At 40.3% G+C, this 25,073-nt stretch overlaps 1 protein-coding gene and 2 non-coding genes across 3 annotated transcripts in view; 1 reads left to right on the forward strand and 2 right to left on the reverse strand.

The window, feature by feature from the left end:
* The window catches only part of SIDL (SIDL trafficking protein particle complex subunit 10), a 578,423-nt gene that overhangs the window by 77,699 nt on the left and 475,651 nt on the right, over window positions 1-25,073 (forward strand). The window contains exons 4-5 of the mRNA XM_080275724.1: window positions 9,216-9,409; window positions 11,191-11,193. Coding sequence (XP_080131850.1) covers window positions 9,216-9,409; window positions 11,191-11,193 — 197 coding nt within the window. The remainder of the gene's footprint in view (window positions 1-9,215; window positions 9,410-11,190; window positions 11,194-25,073) is intronic.
* LOC145404144 (5S ribosomal RNA) lies at window positions 2,792-2,910 on the reverse strand. The gene has a single exon (XR_013898113.1). It is a non-coding gene; the product is annotated as a 5S ribosomal RNA (ribosomal RNA).
* LOC145404148 (5S ribosomal RNA) lies at window positions 23,474-23,592 on the reverse strand. The gene has a single exon (XR_013898117.1). It is a non-coding gene; the product is annotated as a 5S ribosomal RNA (ribosomal RNA).

Consider the following 25,073-nt stretch of genomic DNA (forward strand, 5'->3'; position numbering starts at 1 on the left):
GAGTAACTTTTGAAATACAGTGTAAAAATATAAATGGTTGGTGGACTGGTTGATGGAACGAATGCTAGCATATGTTTAAACAGGTACCCATGTTGCGACCTAGCATGATCCGAGACTAAACGAATGACGATCGCTTTCCGCGCCGATACTGAAAATGAGTTTAGAATTACTTTCAACATATTTTTGGAGCTTATTATTTTTAAATTTTGTCCGAATTAACAGAAATCCGGATTATAGGGGTCCGGACCAAAGAGGTTCTACTGTATATATTTTTATATATACAGGGTATATATATAAGTAATCCCTCTAATATCTGAACGTCCAATATCCGAACATCTCCACTAACCGGACATAATCATCCTGAGATCCAGTATTCCCAAAATGGGCCAAAAAACACAAAAATTCGAAAAAATCTGACTTTTTTTCCCACCCGTAATTTGAAATTGCCGCCTGGCGCTGAACAGCTGTTACACCATGGTCCCTTCACCCCTTCCTTCCTCCCCCCTCCCCTGTCAGGGTTGCCATTTGGTATTTTTCATTACCAAGTGTGGGCCAATTTGGTAATGAAAAATTCGTTTGGTAATGAATCAGAATAATGCATTACCAAATGGATTTTTCACATGTATGAGGATACACAGGATGGAGATGGTGGATTGTTTGCTCTCTCTGATTAATCTGCTAACCTACATAGCGTGAAAATAATCAACATGGTGTTAATTATAAGGAGAGTGATTACATGTATATCCACTTGTATATATAATTAGTGAAGAATAAATGCTAGCTTTATGAATTTGGTAATGAAAAGTTAAATTTGGTAATGAAAGTTGAGGAGATTGGTAATGTGGCCGTTGTGATCTGGCAACTCTGTTACCCCGCCATCATCAACAGTCACAGCTTAACTCCGATCGAGAGCAGATGCTCATAGCGGTGCAAGCCACAGGTGCTTGTTTTTTGTGAATAAACAGTGAATAAACTGCAATACCTCGCCACTAGAACACACAGGAATTTACAGTGTCGTGCAGTGTTAAGAAATTAGAATTTAGAGTGCAGAGGATTAACTGTGGACTGCAAACTGGCGGTTCAAACCAGTCCAGGAGTCAGGGACTTGTAAGTACCCAGAATGTTTAATATTGTATAAACTCACCTCTAAAACCTCATTTTATGGTTGTTTTGCATTTATTTCAGTCTTTTATGTCCCTTATTGGTGTGATTTGGGTCTTAAATAGGTGCTATGCATGTCCAGAGGGAGTTGTATAGGTGTTTCTCTGAGTTAGGGTCCATAAGTACAAGTCCATAAGCTGGGGCCCAATATCCGGACAGGACCACTATCCGGACCTGCCTATGGCCCTATTACGTCGGATATTGGAGAGATTACTGTATATACAGGTAACTTGCACAGAACGCGTTCTCACGGAACGCACTCACAATTATACACGGTTAGTGCTGGGATATGTATAAGATAACGTAAGATTAAAGAACCATTACGAAAACTATATATTAACACAAGAAAAGCCTTTGATAGGCCAAATCCTCGAACGTCAGCTCGGCACGCTCGGTTTGTTTTGATCACGTGATGTGATTCGCTGCACTGCTTTTCCTCAGTGTTGTATTTGTAAGTTAAATATTTACAGTACTGTTCTGGCAAGTTTATGTGCAAGTTAAAGTATTATTAAATAACGTTCAAGCAAGAAATAAAGTCTTATAACCAGTTTTCTGATAGGCATCAGAATATTGCCTTTTTTATTTGTTTGTTAAATATTTGCTGTACTGCTTTTCCACAGTACTGTTTATGTAAGTTAAATATTTACTATTCTGGTATGCACTTGTAAGTTAAAGCACTTAAAGAAAGTTAAAGCATTAAATAAAGCCTTGTTACCAGTTATAGATTACACATGATCGGTGGGTTCCAAGACAATTCTCCATCATGTCAATTCCCCGTCAAAACGTGAACGATTCCCCATCAGGACAATTCGCACCCTGTATGATTCCCCGTCATTCTATAAATATATTAATTCATCAATACTTTTATATATATACTTATTATTAATTAATCAGTACTTTAATAACTATATTTCAGGGGGATTCATCAAAGTCTATGTTGTCTTGTTATTGTTGTGACGGCGAACTGGCTTGACAGCGAATAGTCAGAAACCATTTTGCTCCCTAGACTCCCTAAACGTGGTATTTTGCTGTTATCTGCCATTGGTAATCCATATGAAGCACTTTAAGTGGTTAAAAGGTTTATTTAATGTTATAACTTACAAATACAGCACTGCACAGCAAAACTTTGACATACAAATACGTAAACACAAGGCAACATTCCGACGCAGACTGGTTTCGGCATTGGAATGTTGCCTTGTGTTTAGGTATTTGTATGTCAAAGTTTTGCTGTGCAGTACTGTATTTGTAAGTTATAACATTAAATAAACCTTCACTTATAGTGCTTCATATTGATTACCAATGGCAGATAACAGCAAAAGACCACGTTTAGGAGGTCTAGGGAGCAAAATAAGGAGTAGTTAAAACTTACGCGGTTTCGCGTCGAACGCTCTATGTTAGGAACGAAACCCAAGCGTTGGGGGCGAGCTTCCTGTATGTATATATATATATATATATATACTGTATATATATATATATATATATATATATATATATATATATATATATATATATATTCATTCATTCGTTGCCAGACGCCATGTATCCCAAACGAGGTGGCCAACGGCTTAGAGTTAATTGTTTTACAGGGAGGGGCACTAATCCTCCACCAACCCCACTTGACACGTAGGGATGCCAACAGCATCTGGTGTTCCCAGGCGGTCACCCATCCAAGTACTAACCAGACCCAACGTTGCTTAACTTCGCTGATCGGACGGGAAGCGGTGTACTCAACGTGGTATGGCCGTTGGCAAATATATTCAATATTTATATATATTCAATATATATATATATATATATATATATATATATATATGTGTACAGTAGTCCCGCATTATACGATGCCTCTTTATATGATATTTCACTTACACAATGTCAAAGTTTTAGTACCTCATGCCCACTATTCAGTGGGAACGATTTGCTACAATGATGGATCATCCGCGGCTCAGTGAACAGCGAATGTGCAAACGCAACAAAAACGTCCTCACATTGTCGGCATTGGACCACACACACTTGTCCACCGGTCCAGCCTCATTAGCTAGCCCTGCCCAGCCAGCCAGCCAGTTCTGTCATTGATGAGTGAGGGCTGTGACTGTGAGGCCGAGTCGAGACAATTCACCGTCAGGACGATTCCCCGTCATTTATTTATGTATCAGTATGGAAGTTAAGAAGTCACTGCATGATGGTATTGTGATCCCTACCCTGACGTATGGAAGCGAGGCGTGGACCTTGCAAGAGGGGAACAAGTCAAGAGTGAGAGCAGTGGAATTGAGTTACTTGAGAGGAGCATGTGGAGTGACATGGAGGGACAGGTTGACAAATGAAGAAGTGAAGGAACGTTGTGGGGTAGATGTGGATGTGGTTGAAAAGATTAGGAGAAATACACTGAGGTGGTTTGGACATGTGGAGAGGATGGAGAATGAAAGACTGACTAAGAGGGTGTATGTAGGTGAGGTGGAGGGGGGGAGAGGGAGGGGTAGACTAAGGATGAGGTGGAGGGATGGAGTTGAGAGGTATATGAGGGAGGGGGGGGTGAGTTGGGGGGAGGGGAGTCAAATTGTGGGTGACAGAGTGACTTGGAGGCGTTTTGTCTGCGGCCACCCTTTGCGGGATTAGGGCGTCGGGCTATAGATAGATAGATAGATAGTTTATTTAGCAAGTAAACTAGTTTTTGAATGATGTAAGTTATAAAAGTGATGGTGGTTTATTGTTTATATAGTAAATATAAAATATGGCATCAAATCATGGGCATTAAATGAAAAATAATAATATATTGAAACGTGAATCAGCTGATTTATGATCGTTCCTTCATCTTAGCATAAGGCTACATACGAGACATTGGCATTTATATAAATGCCTAATTACCTTAAGTGAACGATCGACATACTTTGGAATTATACGAATAATCTTCGTATTACGTCTATATAAATGTTTCGGGACAATTCTCCATCAAGTCAATTCGCCATCACAGCAATAATAAGACAATTCGCCATCGGGACTTTTCGTCGTCAGGATGATTCCCCGTCGTTTATTTTCATATCAGTTTATTTAGGAAGTACACTAGTTTTTTAGTACTTACCCAGGATGTTGTAGTACCAATGGAAATTAATGAAAACAGCTATGGGTGATGCTAGAACATAATTCAAAGTCAACTACAGCAAGGTAGAAACAAGTTAAATATTGTCTAAAAGTACAACTTACAAATGATTTCCAAAGCCAATGCTATTGAATGAAAATAGACTTTGATAGATCCCCCTGAAAATTAGTTATTAAAGTATCAGTTAATCAGTAATAAGTATATTTATAGAATGAGGGGGAATTGTCCTGACGGGGAACGTCCATATTATGACGGCGAATTGTCGACTTCATGGCGAATTGTCTAGGAACCACATAAACAACCGTTGCTTGCTTCAGTAAAGGTAAGAACTACTGTATACTGTAGTTTTCATGTTTTTTTCTCTTTATTCACAATTAATGTGTTACTTTAAATGTTTAAACATAAGGATATTTCATGTATGTGAGTGCTGAGGTGTGTGTATGTGAGAGTTTAGACACGTCTGGGAACGTATCCCCATTGACTCCATGTTATAATGGGATTGCTATACGATGGATTGCTTTACAATGGGGTTTTCTGGAATGGAACCCCATCATATAATGAGGGATTACTGTATATATATATATATATATATATATATATATATGTATAAATATATGTATATATATATTTTTCATTCATTCATTCATTGCCAGATGCCATGTTTTTTTTTTTTTTTTTTATGCGAGGAAGAAGGAACCAAAGGCCATGGCCCGCAGTAACAGTTCCCTCCAAGAGAAAAACAAAATACAATAGAGAGCCAAATTCAAGATCCGATCATTTTGAGATGCCTGGACACACTGCGTTTGAAAGACTGGAGATCATAGGCAGCAGGAAAAACAGATAGAGGGAGACAGTTCCAGAGCTGACCTGTTGCATAAATGAAAGACTGGGAGTAACGGTTAACTCTTGCATTAGAGAGTTGGACAGAAAAGGGATGAGAGTTTGCTGCCAGACGGGTGCTACGCGCCCGTCGTAGAGGTGGAGGAATGCAAGCAGACAGTTCAGAGGAGCAGTGACCATTAAAGTAGCGATAGAAAAGAGATAAAGATGCAACAGTGCGGCGAAGAGACAGAGGTTGAAGGGAGTCAGTAAGAGGAGGAGAGTTAATGAGACGAAAAGCCTTTGACTCCACCCTATTGAGAAGAGCTGTGTGTGGGGAGCCTCCCCACACATGAGATCCCAAACAGGGTGGCCATGGGCTTAGAGTTAATTGTTTTACAGGGAGGGGCACTAATCCTCCACCAGCCCCACTTGACACGTAGGGAGATATATATATATGTATATATATATATATATATATATATATATATATATATATATATCTATATTTATATATATACACATACATATATATATATATATATATATATATATATATATATATATATCTTTATCATCATCAGCCGTTTGAGTATCTACTACAGAACCGGCCTATCCCGACTGAAGTCAGGATGATACAGCCAATGTATCTCTACCAAGTGGCTTAGGCTGTCTATTAGAGATTGTGTGTAGGGTGAGAAGTGCTTTTGAGTGTACTGTAATTGTAGTGTTGGAGTGGTTTTGGATGTGTGTGTAGTCTGTGAACCAAGTGTAATTGACCTGCGCAAGCCGACTGGGTGCAAGCATACTTTATAGTAAGCGATACTGGTTCAGCCACAGCACCTCTTGTGTCCGCCAATGCAGTATGTGGCCGGGTGAACACTCCCAGAGTTTATTACCCTGACGGGGCACGAACCCTGGTTCACCCCTGTGCGAAGCACACACTCTACCACTGTACAAGAGAGGCTCACATATATATATATATATATATATATATATATATATATATATCATCATCAGCCATTGTAAGTCCACTGCTGAACAAAGGCTTTCCCCAACCTTCTCCATGAATTCCTTGGCTGAGCCAATCTTTGCCACATTTTTCCTGCAAATTTCTCTATCTCATCTCTCCACCTCCTGTCTGGCTTTTTTCTGCTACGCTTACCATCTCTTGGTGTCTAGTTAGTCAACCTCTTGCTCCATCGATTATCCCTTGTTCTTGCTACGTGGCCTGCCCACCTCCATTTCTGTTCTTTTATAACTTCTATAATATCTTTGACTTTAGTCTGCTCTCTCACCCAAGTTGATCTTTTCCTGTCACGTAAAGATATTTCCAACATTGACCTTTCCATTGCTCTCTGAGAACGAATTAATTTATTTTCCATCGATTTTGTCAGTTTCCAAGTCTCACAACCATACGTCATAGCTGGAATTATACATTCGTTATATACTTTTCGTTTCATACAAACTTGCAGGCTACTTTTCATAATGTCTCTATGTTTACCAAAAGCTTTCCATCAAATTGTAATGCGTCTTTTTATTTTGCTGTCATTATCTTTTGTTATATATATATATATATATATCCAAGGGGTGGTAGGGATTTAGTGCTCATGTAATGCCACTCAGGGATGAGTGAGGCTGGTCACTCTCATCTTAAATGTCAGGACCAACTTGCCTAGCCTAGAGTTCCTGTACTCCTCATGGGACGACATAGGATTGGATGATGGATGAATGGATGGATTTTAATAAATAACATTAACATGTTAATCAAGTTGCCAGAGGTTGTAATCTGCACATTAAAAACTTGTACTGTGAGACAGCTGCTGAATAGACATTGCCTCATAACACTGGTTTGTGCTATGGTCTTATCTTGTGTTGATATATTGTAACTTGTATGAATTGGACTCACAAATAATCTGTTAAAGAAGTTTTGGTTTGTGTTGAATAGAGCAGCAAGGCTTATCTTTGGTCTTCCCCCAAGAACCTCGACCAACTCATTTCAAACTGGCACTGATTGCCAGTAAAGACAAGAATTGAGTTTAATCAGTATTTTATTACTTTGAAGATTCTTAAGTTTGATGAACCAGAGGAAGTTGTTGAATTGTTAAAACTTCAGTCAGCACACCCTGGTGTGTTGTTAACCCTTTCACACCCATGCTGCAGAGCGTCACGTAGCCTGCCCATTCCACCCTTCCGACCATAAACATGCCTAAAGAATACTTCACAGAAAATACTTATTTTGTGTTCAGTAAAGTGTCATTATGTTCCTTTCCATATAAATGTAATATATATAACATAAATATTACATACACACAGCGTACTCATTGTAAGTTGGGGGTACCGTGGAGGGACTTGATGAAGTAAGTGTTGTGGTGTTCTTCATTCAGCACACCCAGGTGTATTGTTAAGAAGTGATGATGTTTCCATGCATCTCAATGAGCCCACAGCTGTTTATCAGTTGTCTTTCCCTGATCAGTCTTTTTCCTGTACAGCCTCTTGGTTATATAATAAATTTCCATTATTCATGAGGTAATTGACTTCTGTTGAATTGTACAAAGGCCAGCTCAAAGCCTTTCTCGTTTCAAGTAGCTACAAATTAGGGAGAGGTATTTTGAAGAAGGATTATAAGATTTAAATGTCACTTTTTTTATGAAGTGTTTATGAGTGATGTCACAATTCTTGTCATTGCAAAAGTGTAAATGAGTGTTGAGCACTACTGAATTCTTTAGGAAGAACTGACATTTTTGAGAAGCAGATCAGATTAATATTATTGTTCATATCTTATCATATCATTTATAAAGGCCCCAGCATACATGCATGCATTGGCCTTTATCACCTAATGGTGGCTTTCCGTGCCGCTTGATCTCTGGCAGCCTCCCTATTAGTTTCCTTATCTCTTGAGGCCACACTTTGCGACCTTGTCCCAGATCTTTTTCAGTCTACCTCGTGCAACCCTGCCCCTGACATTCACACTTCTCACCTTCTGCACCCAATTGTCATGCTCCATCCCCTCAACATATCCAAACCATCTCAAGCTGCCTATGCTCACCACAACACCAATACACTCCTGTCCCATCCTTCCTCTCAACCCTGCAGTCATAAACGTAGCCCCACCAGGCCTTGCCTTCAGGGACACACTACACATTCATCTAATCATTACCTGTCCCCACCACAGAGGGGCTCGGGGAAGGGTATTGTTTTTACTCGGTTTGTCTGTTTGTCTATATCTCTCTGTCTCTGTTAACAACTTTACACAAAAACTACTGATGCGATTTTGACTAAAATTACTTGGATGGTGGGCTGTGACCATCTGATCACCTGATTAAATTTTAGGCCAAATTGGGCCAAGGTCCAGGCTGTAGCCCCCCCCACCCCACCCCAAAAAAAATGCCATAACTCCTTTGAAATTTGTCTTATCGACATGAAACCAAAACCTAAATGTGCATGTTTCAAATCTGCATCCTATAACATGCCTTATTACATCAGAGGGGTCACCCCTTAGTGGTATTGGGGTCAGTGTCAGGTGGGTCAGGCCTAAAATTTCAAATGGGCACAAAATTGTTCATTTTTGCCCGATTTACACCAAATTTGATATGTAATATCTTTGAATAGATATCCTGTTGTGTTTTTTTACATCAGCACTAAAATGACTGCTGGGGAAGGGTTTTCTGTGCCTTGGCACAGCTTGTTGTTGCAATTTCTTTATGTTTAAGACTATGAATATCCTCATTCTTTTTATTATTATTCAACTTTGCACAAATACAATGCAGCACCTTTAGTAAAGGCTAAGCTCATTGATGCAAGTTAGTCCTCTTGTTAAGTCAGAGATTAAGTTTGAAATTTCACATTTTGATAGAACTAGTGCTATAATTATCAAGAACTGGCTGGTCAGAATTATACTTAGCACTAGAATTTTAGTTTGCCAAATGAACATATAAGGAAAACACAGTGAAGACTTGCAGTGTTGTACTCTCTTGTACTTTGCTATTTCCCATGTGTTGTTGAAGGGCGCAAGAATTTGACTGTATAGAATAATATGTTATTTTCCTTCACCTCCAGCACATTCAGATGAGCCTGGGGTCACAGCAATAAACTGTTGCCTACGTGTACAGAGCCACACTCAACTTTGCAACTTCTACAGGATGTTGATGGATACAAGAGTGTGACTCGAGAGAGTCTGCAAGCATGGATGATGTCACTGCGGAACCACGGAGTCACAGATTGGATGGTTATTCTGTTGGAGGCACCAGACATGCGAAAGGGCAACAAGCTCCTTCCTCGAACAACTGTTCTTGACAAGATCAAGAATGAGTTTGGGGGTAAACAAGCTGAGAGGTGAGAACTGTGGTACTGTACACTCAGTCATAAAAGTACAGGAACAGTGCGCATGTAATGCTAAGCAGTAAGGCACCACAGATGAGGGCAGTTGTCAAATGCCTGATGATTATATCCCATGTTAGTAAACCTACTTTCATTATCATGCCCAAGTAGCCTATTGCTTACATACAGCATATCCTGGCAAGTATTGTTATATGCATGTTGAGATAATATTAGATTTAAGACATCCTAAGCTTTATTGCTGTTTGGGGATAGTGAATTTACCCTGTCCACTAAATTTTTTTATAGTGTGCACGTGTTATATTTCACTCTCTCTCTCTCTTTCTCTCGTGTGTGTGTGTCTGTGTATATAAAGATTGTATATATATATATATATATATATATATATATATATATACTGTATATATATATATATATATATATATACTGTATATATAATATATACAATATATATATATATATATATATTTATCTATCTATCTATCTATCTATATATAAATATATATATATATATGTATATATCTATCTATCTATTTATTTATCTATCTATCTATCTATATATATATATATATATATATATATGTGTGTGTGTGTGTGTATATATATATATATATATATATATATATATATATATATATATTAAAAATACAATCCCAGTTAACCAGGAGGCTTGGGGAATTTACCTTCCCGGTTACAGATTTTTCCCGTATTTCTGATATTCAAATCTATATAAAGGTGATAATTATCACAGCAATAAATACAATTCAGGTACTCACCACTCACATCAAGGGGTCACACTAAGAGATTCCACCTGAAAAATTGCCTCTCAAACACACACAATGGTCATAATGCATGTGCATGCAATGCCTTGCAGTACTGCAAAATGCACAAGTTCATTCTCATAACTACCAAATAATTTGTTGTATGTACTGTACTCATAAAAATGGAAAACTAAAGAAATAAAATCTATCTATCTATCTATCTATTGCCAGACGCCTCAATCCCGTTTGGGGTGGCCACAAACAAATCGCCTCCAAGTCGCCCTATTCCCTGCCATTTCACTGCCCTGCTCCCAACTCACACCCCCCTCTCTCATATACCTCTCCACCCCATCCCTCCATCTCATCCTCGGCCTCCCCCTCCCTCTTCCCCCCTCCACCTCACTCACATACACTCTCTTCGTCAGTCTTTCACCCTCCATTCTCTCCACATGGCCAAACCACCTCAGTGTGTTCCTCATATCGCTTCCTATCACATCCACATCCACACCACAACGCTCCTTTATATCCTCATTCGTCAGCCTGTCTCTCCATGTGACTTCACAGGCTCCTCTTAAATAACTCATTTCCACTGCTCTCACTCTTGACTTGTGTCCTTCCAACAACGTCGAAGCTTCACTTCCATTCGTTAGAGTTGGTATCACAATACTGTCATGTAGTAACTTTTTCACTTCCAAGCTCACTTCCCTGTTTCTTATCACTGCTTTCAAGGAACCAGCAACCTTTCTTCCCTGCTGTACCCTTTCAAGCACTTCACCCTCCAAACCTCCATCTTTACTCATCACACTACCCAAGTACTTATGTAAAGCTATGAATGTTGTCCCACCGGTATTCACCAGTGTGATGCTAGTGGTATGTATTTTCTTACCTGTTGTGGGTATTGATCAACTCACCCATGGATATACAAGTGGTACTCGACTTAGTATAGTGGATGGTAAATATTTATGAAAAGAATGAATTGTGGTAGCGTTTGTAGTTTTTGGCCGAGTTTAGATTTAGTCGGTACCTCAGGTGGTTGTCGTTCCCTCAGCGAAGGGATCTTGAATTGGAAGGGGAGTGAATTTGGCTTGAGGACATAATTTCCTTGATTAGGTATACTAATAAAGAAAAGAAAATGCTATATACTTTAATAATTCTGTTAATTTCCACAAAGACATTTTTTTACTTACATGACCCTTTTTAGTATGAGAAGATTGTAAATGTTACTAAGGCTTTTGGGTGATCATTCCTCTAACATTATTACCAGACGAAACAATTTTGATACACGCGAGATATGGAGTCATTGTACTTTACTTTCTTTTTGGCCGTTACTCTTGGGCTCAACAATGGCCTCAAGACAGGGACACTTTTACGGGTATGAATTGTCTGTTCGGGCTGGCATAGCCTCGAGTCAATAAGAATGATTATTTGAATTCATCTTTCACCCATATAAGGTATTCTCCTCATATAATTTTCTCGGTTCTCACATCAAAACATTATTTTTTTACAGTTCACCATCAACAATGTTATATAATCACTAGAAATACATAATCTCTCGGGCCTGTCTAGCCTCGAGGAATAATTAAAAAAAAAGAAATACAATCACTAGGAACACCTCAATCACTCGGGCTTGTTTAGCCTCGAGGTACAACTCAAATATCACATTATTGCTCACAATCAGTAAGTTCCCTTCCACGCTCCTGATTATAATTTTTCTAATAAACTAATTTTAAAGAAAGAGAACAGTTGATGAATTTGAATTTTCCTTTCCGTTACAGAACATATCACTTTTATACTTCTATTCCTTATCTACAAAAAAAGTTCACTTGATAGAATCATTAATAACACATCAAATACCTTCGGTTTGTAATAATAACTCGTGAGTGGTGCAAGTGTAACTGTAAAAGTCTATGGGCAATACTTGGGAATAATGGCGTGCTCCCACGGACGTCGCCGCCGGTGTCTGGGGACTAAACGAACATCTGTTACACACGATGTCTGGGCAGCAAGTCACTACGTTAAACTCTCAACAATATTACTTCTCATAGTTCATAATAAGTAAGGATTAAACAAAGAAAAAGAGGGGGAGGAAGAAGAAATGTGGACGACTCACCTAAACGAACATCTGTTACACACGATGTCTAGGCAGCAAGTGGGGTATGTCGGGCACTAAGGACGCCACTGCTCAAGTCAAATGAGGTGGTGTTTTGAAATATGGGGGGTTTCAATTCTCTGTACAATTTATTTAGCAGTGTACCCATGACGACAAGACTTTTGATTGAATTGGGGAAAATTTGGGATTTATTCCTTACTTAATTTAGATACTGATTCTATTACTATTTCAATTTGAATCTGAAAGCAGCTCATGCCATCTAGTGACGGCCAAGATAAATGGAACTTTTAAATCCTCACAAATGACATTATTTAGGCCTTTTGGACTGCTAATCTTACATACTTGTGTTCTAGCAGCTTCATTAGCAAACATTTCACAACTAGGTTACAGAAAGAATTGTATATTCATCATTACTCTGTTTAACGTTTAAACTCGGCGCCCAACAACGACAAGAAAAGTTGGCGCATCTGTCTGTTATTCGTTACTCTACGAGACGGGGAATTCCCATAGCTCAACATCCACAATTACATCACCCACTGCATAGATACAGAGGTACATACATATAAAAAATAGAGTTAGCCCTACAGTAATTATTAATATATGAATTACTACTTAGGGTAGGAACTTATAAACTAATATTCAGGTTACACCCTATCTAACTTAAAATTACAGTACTACTAAACACATACATGAATATCAAATGTGTGGCACTACACGGCTCCCACGTTCGGAAAACAAATTTTACCCAAGTCAATTTTCTATGACATGTGCATGGATGGAATGTTGTTACTCTGATAACTGCTATAAACACTTTGAATTGGAATACTTTTCCCCACAATCGGTGGCACCTGTCGGTCCACATTAAACACCTGATGCGTACCTCGGAAGGTCGCTTACTACATTAGGAGGTATGATCACTCCTTACTAGAGATGTTATGAGGGAATTTATGCCCCAGTCAGCCTCAGGTTTTGGAGGATAGCTTGTCACTCACCTGAGCTCGACAGGGTCTCTCGAGATTGAGATCACCACGGGAGGCGCTTCCTTACACTCTTCCACTCGCAATCACATTCACTCTGTCCTTTCGTTTCCAGCTCTCCGCCCGCAAGAGGTGAGCGCTCATTCTGTCCTGAAGACTCCACTACCTCACAAACCGTGCTAACTGTAAGGTGAGGGGATTATATACTCCCCTCGAAGTAAGGCACTTCCCGGTTCCAACAGGAACTCTTCACTCTTTTTCTTTTTTTACACCCTCTCCTCGGGGATGAGTCCACCCGGAACATAACTTTAAGCAGTTATGTTTCACAACATTCGTCACATGCACTTATCCACTTTTCTAACACTCCTCTATGAGTCTCCGAGGGGCAATCCTCACTCGCGGTGGTAATCGCTCATCTTCGGGCTCCGGGGCGAGCTCCCGCTGCAGCGGTTCTAAGAGCCATTCCTCGGTACCGTAATATGGTTTTACCTTTTCAGCAGCCCTTTGTATTTTTCTTCCACTAAATACATTTTCAATGATATAAACACTTCCATCTAGCAGTACTTCAATCACTTTGTACGGGCCGTCCCATTTGGCATTCAGTTTTCTACAGGTACCCGGCTGTATGGTCTCTTTTTTCGCCCACACCAAGCTATCCAACCTTCTGTGCTCTCCTCCGTTGTCCAGGACGATACCTCGTGACGTCCCCAAAGTCGATGAAGTATTGCCCAAGACAGTGTATGATGTTTTGTGTATGTTTGTCTCTGGGTAACATTTGTCTAGCAAACATGTAATTACCTAACCCTTAACATTCTAAGCTAGAAGGAAGGAAAGAAAAGTGAAGAATTAGCACTAAGCTGGGAAAACATGGAAATATCAAGACGAGAGGTAGGACAGAAGAACAGAAGAGGACAGTAAGGAGACAGACTGGAGATAAAAAGGCCCCCTTTAGTCGCCTCTTACGACAAGCAGGGATACTGGGGAAGTATTCTTTCCCCCCTTCCCCAGGGGTAACCATATCTAGTACATTATTTGAACCTCATTACTACCAGGATGTTCTGAATATTGCGTTGCGGAGGTATTTCCTAATGATCAACCAATGCTACCCTTAGCATTCTCGCTTCTCTTTGCTCTTCACTTCCCTTCACTTTCTCACCAACGCCACTAATTTGGGAACGATGAGTATCCCACCGCCGCTGCCACCAGTGTAAAGCTATGAATGTTGTCCCACCGGTATTCACCAGTGTGATGCTAGTGGTATGTATTTTCTTACCTGTTGTGGGTATTGATCAACTCACCCATGGATATACAAGTGGTACTCGACTTAGTATAGTGGATGGTAAATATTTATGAAAAGAATGAATTGTGGTAGCGTTTGTAGTTTTTGGCCGAGTTTAGATTTAGTCGGTACCTCAGGTGGTTGTCGTTCCCTCAGCGAAGGGATCTTGAATTGGAAGGGGAGTGAATTTGGCTTGAGGACATAATTTCCTTGATTAGGTATACTAATAAAGAAAAGAAAATGCTATATACTTTAATAATTCTGTTAATTTCCACAAAGACATTTTTTTACTTACATGACCCTTTTTAGTATGAGAGAAGATTGTAAATGTTACTAAGGCTTTTGGGTGATCATTCCTCTAACATTATTACCAGACGAAACAATTTTGATACACGCGAGATATGGAGTCATTGTACTTTACTTTCTTTTTGGCCGTTACTCTTGGGCTCAACAATGGCCTCAAGACAGGGACACTTTTACGGGTATGAATTGTCTGTTCGGGCTGGCATAGCCTCGAGTCAATAAGAATGATTATTTGAATTCATCTTTCACCCATATAAGGTATTCTCCTCATATAATTTTCTCGGTTCTCACATCAAAACATTATTTTTTTACAGTTCACCATCAACAATGTTATATAATCACTAGAAATACATAATCTCTCGGGCCTGTCTAGCCTCGAGGAATAATTAAAAAAAAAGAAATACAATCACTAGGAACACCTCAATCACTCGGGCTTGTTTAGCCTCGAGGTACAACTCAAATATCACATTATTGCTCACAATCAGTAAGTTCCCTTCCACGCTCCTGATTATAATTTTTCTAATAAACTAATTTTAAAGAAAGAGAACAGTTGATGAATTTGAATTTTCCTTTCCGTTACAGAACATATCACTTTTATACTTCTATTCCTTATCTACAAAAAAAAAGTTCACTTGATAGAATCATTAATAACACATCAAATACCTTCGGTTTGTAATAATAACTCGTGAGTGGTGCAAGTGTAACTGTAAAAGTCTATGGGCAATACTTGGGAATAATGGCGTGCTCCCACGGACGTCGCCGCCGGTGTCTGGGGACTAAACGAACATCTGTTACACACGATGTCTGGGCAGCAAGTCACTACGTTAAACTCTCAACAATATTACTTCTCATAGTTCATAATAAGTAAGGATTAAACAAAGAAAAAGAGGGGGAGGAAGAAGAAATGTGGACGACTCACCTAAACGAACATCTGTTACACACGATGTCTAGGCAGCAAGTGGGGTATGTCGGGCACTAAGGACGCCACTGCTCAAGTCAAATGAGGTGGTGTTTTGAAATATGGGGGGTTTCAATTCTCTGTACAATTTATTTAGCAGTGTACCCATGACGACAAGACTTTTGATTGAATTGGGGAAAATTTGGGATTTATTCCTTACTTAATTTAGATACTGATTCTATTACTATTTCAATTTGAATCTGAAAGCAGCTCATGCCATCTAGTGACGGCCAAGATAAATGGAACTTTAAATCCTCACAAATGACATTATTTAGGCCTTTTGGACTGCTAATCTTACATACTTGTGTTCTAGCAGCTTCATTAGCAAACATTTCACAACTAGGTTACAGAAAGAATTGTATATTCATCATTACTCTGTTTAACGTTTAAACTCGGCGCCCAACAACGACAAGAAAAGTTGGCGCATCTGTCTGTTATTCGTTACTCTACGAGACGGGGAATTCCCATAGCTCAACATCCACAATTACATCACCCACTGCATAGATACAGAGGTACATACATATAAAAAATAGAGTTAGCCCTACAGTAATTATTAATATATGAATTACTACTTAGGGTAGGAACTTATAAACTAATATTCAGGTTACACCCTATCTAACTTAAAATTACAGTACTACTAAACACATACATGAATATCAAATGTGTGGCACTACACGGCTCCCACGTTCGGAAAACAAATTTTACCCAAGTCAATTTTCTATGACATGTGCATGGATGGAATGTTGTTACTCTGATAACTGCTATAAACACTTTGAATTGGAATACTTTTCCCCACAATCGGTGGCACCTGTCGGTCCACATTAAACACCTGATGCGTACCTCGGAAGGTCGCTTACTACATTAGGAGGTATGATCACTCCTTACTAGAGATGTTATGAGGGAATTTATGCCCCAGTCAGCCTCAGGTTTTGGAGGATAGCTTGTCACTCACCTGAGCTCGACAGGGTCTCTCGAGATTGAGATCACCACGGGAGGCGCTTCCTTACACTCTTCCACTCGCAATCACATTCACTCTGTCCTTTCGTTTCCAGCTCTCCGCCCGCAAGAGGTGAGCGCTCATTCTGTCCTGAAGACTCCACTACCTCACAAACCGTGCTAACTGTAAGGTGAGGGGATTATATACTCCCCTCGAAGTAAGGCACTTCCCGGTTCCAACAGGAACTCTTCACTCTTTTTCTTTTTTACACCCTCTCCTCGGGATGAGTCCACCCGGAACATAACTTTAAGCAGTTATGTTTCACAACATTCGTCACATGCACTTATCCACTTTTCTAACACTCCTCTATGAGTCTCCGAGGGGCAATCCTCACTCGCGGTGGTAATCGCTCATCTTCGGGCTCCGGGGCGAGCTCCCGCTGCAGCGGTTCTAAGAGCCATTCCTCGGTACCGTAATATGGTTTTACCTTTTCAGCAGCCCTTTGTATTTTTCTTCCACTAAATACATTTTCAATGATATAAACACTTCCATCTAGCAGTACTTCAATCACTTTGTACGGGCCGTCCCATTTGGCATTCAGTTTTCTACAGGTACCCGGCTGTATGGTCTCTTTTTTCGCTCACACCAAGCTATCCAACCTTCTGTGCTCTCCTCCGTTGTCCAGGACGATACCTCGTGACGTCCCCAAAGTCGATGAAGTATTGCCCAAGACAGTGTATGATGTTTTGTGTATGTTTGTCTCTGGGTAACATTTGTCTAGCAAACATGTAATTACCTAACCCTTAACATTCTAAGCTAGAAGGAAGGAAAGAAAAGTGAAGAATTAGCACTAAGCTGGGAAAACATGGAAATATCAAGACGAGAGGTAGGACAGAAGAACAGAAGAGGACAGTAAGGAGACAGACTGGAGATAAAAAGGCCCCCTTTAGTCGCCTCTTACGACAAGCAGGGATACTGGGGAAGTATTCTTTCCCCCCTTCCCCAGGGGTAACCATATCTAGTACATTATTTGAACCTCATTACTACCAGGATGTTCTGAATATTGCGTTGCGGAGGTATTTCCTAATGATCAACCAATGCTACCCTTAGCATTCTCGCTTCTCTTTGCTCTTCACTTCCCTTCACTTTCTCACCAACGCCACTAATTTGGGAACGATGAGTATCCCACCGCCGCTGCCACCAGTGTAAAGCTATGAATGTTGTCCCACCGGTATTCACCAGTGTGATGCTAGTGGTATGTATTTTCTTACCTGTTGTGGGTATTGATCAACTCACCCATGGATATACAAGTGGTACTCGACTTAGTATAGTGGATGGTAAATATTTATGAAAAGAATGAATTGTGGTAGCGTTTGTAGTTTTTGGCCGAGTTTAGATTTAGTCGGTACCTCAGGTGGTTGTCGTTCCCTCAGCGAAGGGATCTTGAATTGGAAGGGGAGTGAATTTGGCTTGAGGACATAATTTCCTTGATTAGGTATACTAATAAAGAAAAGAAAATGCTATATACTTTAATAATTCTGTTAATTTCCACAAAGACATTTTTTTACTTACATGACCCTTTTTAGTATGAGAGAAGATTGTAAATGTTACTAAGGCTTTTGGGTGATCATTCCTCTAACATTATTACCAGACGAAACAATTTTGATACACGCGAGATATGGAGTCATTGTACTTTACTTTCTTTTTGGCCGTTACTCTTGGGCTCAACAATGGCCTCAAGACAGGGACACTTTTACGGGTATGAATTGTCTGTTCGGGCTGGCATAGCCTCGAGTCAATAAGAATGATTATTTGAATTCATCTTTCACCCATATAAGGTATTCTCCTCATATAATTTTCTCGGTTCTCACATCAAAACATTATTTTTTTACAGTTCACCATCAACAATGTTATATAATCACTAGAAATACATAATCTCTCGGGCCTGTCTAGCCTCGAGGAATAATTAAAAAAAAAGAAATACAATCACTAGGAACACCTCAATCACTCGGGCTTGTTTAGCCTCGAGGTACAACTCAAATATCACATTATTGCTCACAATCAGTAAGTTCCCTTCCACGCTCCTGATTATAATTTTTCTAATAAACTAATTTTAAAGAAAGAGAACAGTTGATGAATTTGAATTTTCCTTTCCGTTACAGAACATATCACTTTTATACTTCTATTCCTTATCTACAAAAAAAAAGTTCACTTGATAGAATCATTAATAACACATCAAATACCTTCGGTTTGTAATAATAACTCGTGAGTGGTGCAAGTGTAACTGTAAAAGTCTATGGGCAATACTTGGGAATAATGGCGTGCTCCCACGGACGTCGCCGCCGGTGTCTGGGGACTAAACGAACATCTGTTACACACGATGTCTGGGCAGCAAGTCACTACGTTAAACTCTCAACAATATTACTTCTCATAGTTCATAATAAGTAAGGATTAAACAAAGAAAGAGGGGGAGGAAGAAGAAATGTGGACGACTCACCTAAACGAACATCTGTTACACACGATGTCTAGGCAGCAAGTGGGGTATGTCGGGCACTAAGGACGCCACTGCTCAAGTCAAATGAGGTGGTGTTTTGAAATATGGGGGGTTTCAATTCTCTGTACAATTTATTTAGCAGTGTACCCATGACGACAAGACTTTTGATTGAATTGGGGAAAATTTGGGATTTATTCCTTACTTAATTTAGATACTGATTCTATTACTATTTCAATTTGAATCTGAAAGCAGCTCATGCCATCTAGTGACGGCCAAGATAAATGGAACTTTAAATCCTCACAAATGACATTATTTAGGCCTTTTGGACTGCTAATCTTACATACTTGTGTTCTAGCAGCTTCATTAGCAAACATTTCACAACTAGGTTACAGAAAGAATTGTATATTCATCATTACTCTGTTTAACGTTTAAACTCGGCGCCCAACAACGACAAGAAAAGTTGGCGCATCTGTCTGTTATTCGTTACTCTACGAGACGGGGAATTCCCATAGCTCAACATCCACAATTACATCACCCACTGCATAGATACAGAGGTACATACATATAAAAAATAGAGTTAGCCCTACAGTAATTATTAATATATGAATTACTACTTAGGGTAGGAACTTATAAACTAATATTCAGGTTACACCCTATCTAACTTAAAATTACAGTACTACTAAACACATACATGAATATCAAATGTGTGGCACTACACTTAAACGTACTCACATTTTCCAATTCCTCACCATCCAACCCCGCTGTACATTCACTGACTTCACCCCTCTCAAAGACCATCACTTTACTCTTCCCTACATTCACCTTTAGATTCCGTTTCTTACACACTCTCCCAAACTCATCCACCAAGCCTTGCAGCTCCCCTTCATCTTCACTCAACAACACAGTATCATCTGCAAACAACAGTACAGGGAGTTTCCAAACACTATCCTCTCTCACCAGGGCCGCTCCAACATCCACTACCCTACCTTGTACCTCTTTTATTACCCCATCCATGTACAGATTGAACAACCATGGAGACATGACACATTCCTGTTTCAACCCAACTTTCAAAGAGAAAAATTCACATAGTTCACCATCCACACGCACTGCAGCCTTCGCATCATTGTTCATACTCTTCACAGCATTCAACAACTTCCCATCTACTCCATATATTCTTAACACTTTCCATAATCCTTGTCTATCCACCCTGTCATATGCTTTCTCCAAATCCATGACAGCTGCATACAACTTCTTTCCCTTCTCTAGAAACGTTTCCACTAAAGATCAAAGAATGAATATCTGATCTACATAACCTCTTCCCTTCCTAAAGCCTCCCTGTTCTTCTCCAACTAATTTCTTTGTTCTTTCTCTAACTCTGTCAATAAGTATCCTACCATACACTTTTCCTGTTATACTAAGAAGACAAATGCCCCTATGATTACCACACACTTCTTTTTCCCCTTTTCCTTTGTACAAGGGAATAATTATACCTGACTTCCAATCCTCTGGGACTCTACCTTCCTCCCAGGCCAATCTGCACATCTTCCACATCCATTCTACTCCTATCTCTCCTCCATGCTTCAGCATTTCACCACACACTGCATCAATTCCTGGGTCTTTCCCCGATTTAACTTTCTTCATTGCTTCCACAACTTCTATCCTACTGATTTCTTCCTGTCTTCTCACCTCCCTCCTTCTCCCAGCCATTCCCCAGCCACTTATATTCGCATTGCTTCCATCTTCTAAGTTCAACAATTCCTTAAAGTGTTCTCTCTATCTGCTCACTTTTTCTCCCTTCTCCACTAGTAATTATCATTTTTATCTTTCACTTCCCTGCTAACTTCACTTCCACCCTGTCGTACTCTTTTCACCTCTTTCCAGAACATTTTCTTACAGTCCCTCCACTTTACACTGAAATTCCTTCCAAATTCCTCATCCACTCTCTTCTTACTCTCTCTTACTAATCTTTTCACCTCTCTCTTTCTTTCTACATATAACTCTCTCTTCCGCCTCTCAACTTCTTCCACGCCCCTATTTCTCATCCATTCATTGTTTGTTTTCTTCTTTTGTGCCACAGCCTGTCTCAGCTCTTCATTCCACCACGCTGTTCCTTGCACCCCCCTCCGTCTTCTCTTCCACACACCACATCACATGCTGCACATATTTCTTCTGTAAATATCCTACACACACCTTCCACGTCTCCCATCTGCTCCAATTCATATTTGCCCAATCGTTCCTCCACTTCTCTCTTATACTCTGCCTTTTTCTCATCCTCTTGTAACCTTTCCACTCTCCTTGCAACTACTCCTTCCTCTCGTCTTTCCCTTCTTCTATTCCTCCATCTTACTTGAATCCTAATTCTGGTCACCACCAAGTAGTGGTCAGAAAGTCCTGAATATTTATTGGTGAATTATCACGACACCTGTGTCCCCACATGAGCTTTGTTTACGGACCCGGCCATGACTGACCGCCACCATTTTGCCACTCATTTGTTTTGCACCATTCTGTTAACTACCAAAGTATTCGTTTTATGTACTGTACTCATAAAAGTGGAAGATAAAGAAATAAAATCTTGAACATTTATTGGTGAACTGATGTTAAGACTGCACTGTAGAATTACCACGACCTCTGTGCCCCCACACAAGCTTTGTTTACAGTTCCGGCCCCGACTGACCGCCACCATTCCACCCTTCACCTGCCAATCAGCTGTTTGCACAGAACAAAATACAGTAAATGATTTACATATGAAGTTCAAACATATTTTTTTTTTTTTTCTTCCAACAAAGTAAACCTTCATTCCTATTAACATTTTTTTTTTTCATCTCTGCCAGCACACATGCGTTCTAAGATGAATTTATGTGGTGCAAGTTAGAGTCGGTCCGTTAGGAAGAAAAACACTGGCGTTTGCTGATTTGCTCTCTCCTGAGATGTCTGGTTTACAAATTCCATGCCTGTCTTTGAAGCGATTTAACCATCCAATACTGAAATCATACTTGACTTCTATATTCATTTTACTGTGAAACTCTCTTGCTTTTTCTTATATAAGAGGACCAGAAATAGGTGCTCCCCTAGATCTTTCTAAGCAAAACCACTTGAACGATGAAGAGTATCCCTTTTTTCAATGGACTTACTTGTCTCACTTTCCATGAAAAATTCATTGAGCTTGGATGCTTAGGCCTTGGTATCATAAATCGTTAAATTTCCTACATTATACTCAATCGTCAGTGTTTTATAATGTTCGCCTTTTTCAAATCTATTGCATATGTCTAGCTTCTGTTTCAAGGTAAGCACGACACGCTTATGTTTAGTTTGCTCTTTAGGCATTTTGGAGAGTTGAAATTAACGTCCAACAGAGCAACACAACAGCAAGAGAGCTTGTTTACTGTCTGGTGGTAAAAAGCAGTCTGGTGATTTGTGGAAATTGTGGAGGATGACTGAATTCAAGTAGGGGAAAGAGGGAAGAGGAGGGCTGGTTAAGAGGATTTTCTAGGGATTTACATTAGCCAGAAATTCCTTCACCTCGCTTAGTCCGACTTCACCCAGCCTCGCGTGACATGATAAAACGGCGGTTTGGCGGTCAGTTCAAATTGGCGCACAGTTATAACTTACTGACATTTTCACCAGCCCTTGAATTTTCCCGTTTTTCTGAGTATTCCGTTTGTCTGGATATCAGATAGCAGGGATTGTACTGTATATATATATGTATACACTCAACCCTCGGCTATCACTTCCAATTGGTCCCGCTATGGCTGCTCTATAGCCGAAACCGTGATAGCCGAATTGAAGAACTTATGGTAATAATTCTAATTGGTGCCTTGACCTCAATATTTACCTCTAAGATACCTTTTTTGTACCACATATTATTATATAATAGTCTAAAAATGAGCATGTTTTATGATGTGATCACGATTCTTATAAATACCCCTCACAGTTGATTCATTGATGTTATGTTTCTTCCCACACTTTGCTTGGTCTCACCATTCTCTATAAGTTTCACATTTCCAGTTTATCTGCATAACTTAGGTTCTTCCTCTTCTTTATTTCCTTGCCAGATGCCGCAGCATTATGTTGGGTGATGGTAGGGGGACGGGGAGTGGGTACGTTGACCATGGTTTCATTCATTCATTCATTGCCAGACGCCATGTATCCCAAACGGGGTGGCCAAGGGCTTAGAGTTAATTGTTTTACAGGGAGGGGCACTAATCCTCCACCAACCTCACTTGACACGTAGGGAGAACATAATGCCAACAGCTTCTGGTGTTCCCAGGCGGTCACCCATCCAAGTACTAACCAGACCCAACGTTGCTTAACTTCGCTGATCGGACAGGAAGCGGTGTACTCAACGTGGTATAGCCGTTCATAAAAAAGGTTATTGTTCTCGTTGTCACTGTTCACGGTCTGAGGGCGCGCACTTAAATGGTTTGGGGGGCAGGAGACTCGGTCGGGTGGCCAATCAGCACTCGGCTGACGCTGAAGTCACACGACCAATCACGGAGTGAAGCATTTGTTGGCTGGGCGGAGCACTGGAGCCTGGTCTTTTTAAAATTTTCGAACATTTACGGTGCGCGATAGCAGGCATTTAGTGCATCTATCTATCTATCTATAGCCCGACACCCTAATCCCGCAAATGGTGGCCGCAGACAAAACGCCTCCAAGTCGCTCTGTCACCCACCATTTGACTACCCTCCCCCCAACTCACCCCCCCCTCTCTCATATACCTCTCATCTCCATCCCTCCACCTCATCCTTGGTCTACCTCTCCCTCCCTCCACCTCACCTACATACACCCTCTTAGTCAGTCTTTCATTCTCCATTCTCTTCACATGTCCAAACCACCTCAGTGTATTTCTCCTAATCTTCTCAACCACATCCACATCCACCCCACAGCGTTCCTTCACTTCTTCATTCATCAACCTGTCCCTCCACGTCACTCCACATGCTCCTCTCAAGTAACTCATTTCCACTGCTCTCACTCTTGACTTGTTCCCCTCTTGCAAGGTCCAAGCCTCGCTTCCATACGTCAGGGTAGGGATCACAACACTATCATGCAGTGACTTCTTAACTTCCATACTCACCTCCCTATTTCTCATCACTGCTTTCAGTGTAGCAACGACCTTCCTTCGCTGCTGTACCCTTTCACGCACTCCATCCCCCAAAGTTCCATCCTTACTCATCACACTACCCAAGTACTTGAATGCACTCACATTCTCCGTATCCTCACCATCCAGCCTCACTGCACACTCTGTGACTTCATTCCTCTCAAACACCATAACTTTACTTTTGTTTACATTAACTTTCAGCTTCCTCCTCCTACACACTGTCCCAAATTCATTCACCAAACCTTGCAACTCTCATTCATCTTCACTCAAAAGTACTGTATCATCAGCAAACAGCAACACTGGAAGCTTCCAAATCTCACCCTCATTCATTAGAGCCACCCCCACATCCACTGCCCTACCCTGCATTTCCTTTACAACCCCATCCATCTATATATTAAACAGCCATGGAGACATCACACAACCCTGTTTCAGTCCCACATTGAGATCAAAGAACTCACTCAGCTCACCATCCACTCGCACCGTAACCCTAGCTCCCTCGTACATACTCTTCACAGCACTCATCAATTTCCCCTCCACTCCATATATTCTTAATACCTTCCGCATACCTTGCCTATCTATTCTGTCATAAGCTTTCTTCAAGTCCATGAAGGCAGCATACACTTTCCTTCCCTTCTCTAGATACTTCTCCACTAAACATCGTAGAACAAATATCTGATCTACACACCCTTTTCCCTTCCTAAATCCCTCTTGTTCTTCTCCAGCTAGCTCCTCTGTCATATGCCT

The sequence above is a fragment of the Coenobita brevimanus genome, chromosome 62, assembly GCF_032717465.1.
Source record: "Coenobita brevimanus isolate Jiangsu-jjx chromosome 62, ASM3271746v2, whole genome shotgun sequence".
NCBI classification, from domain to species: Eukaryota; Metazoa; Arthropoda; class Malacostraca; order Decapoda; family Coenobitidae; genus Coenobita; species Coenobita brevimanus.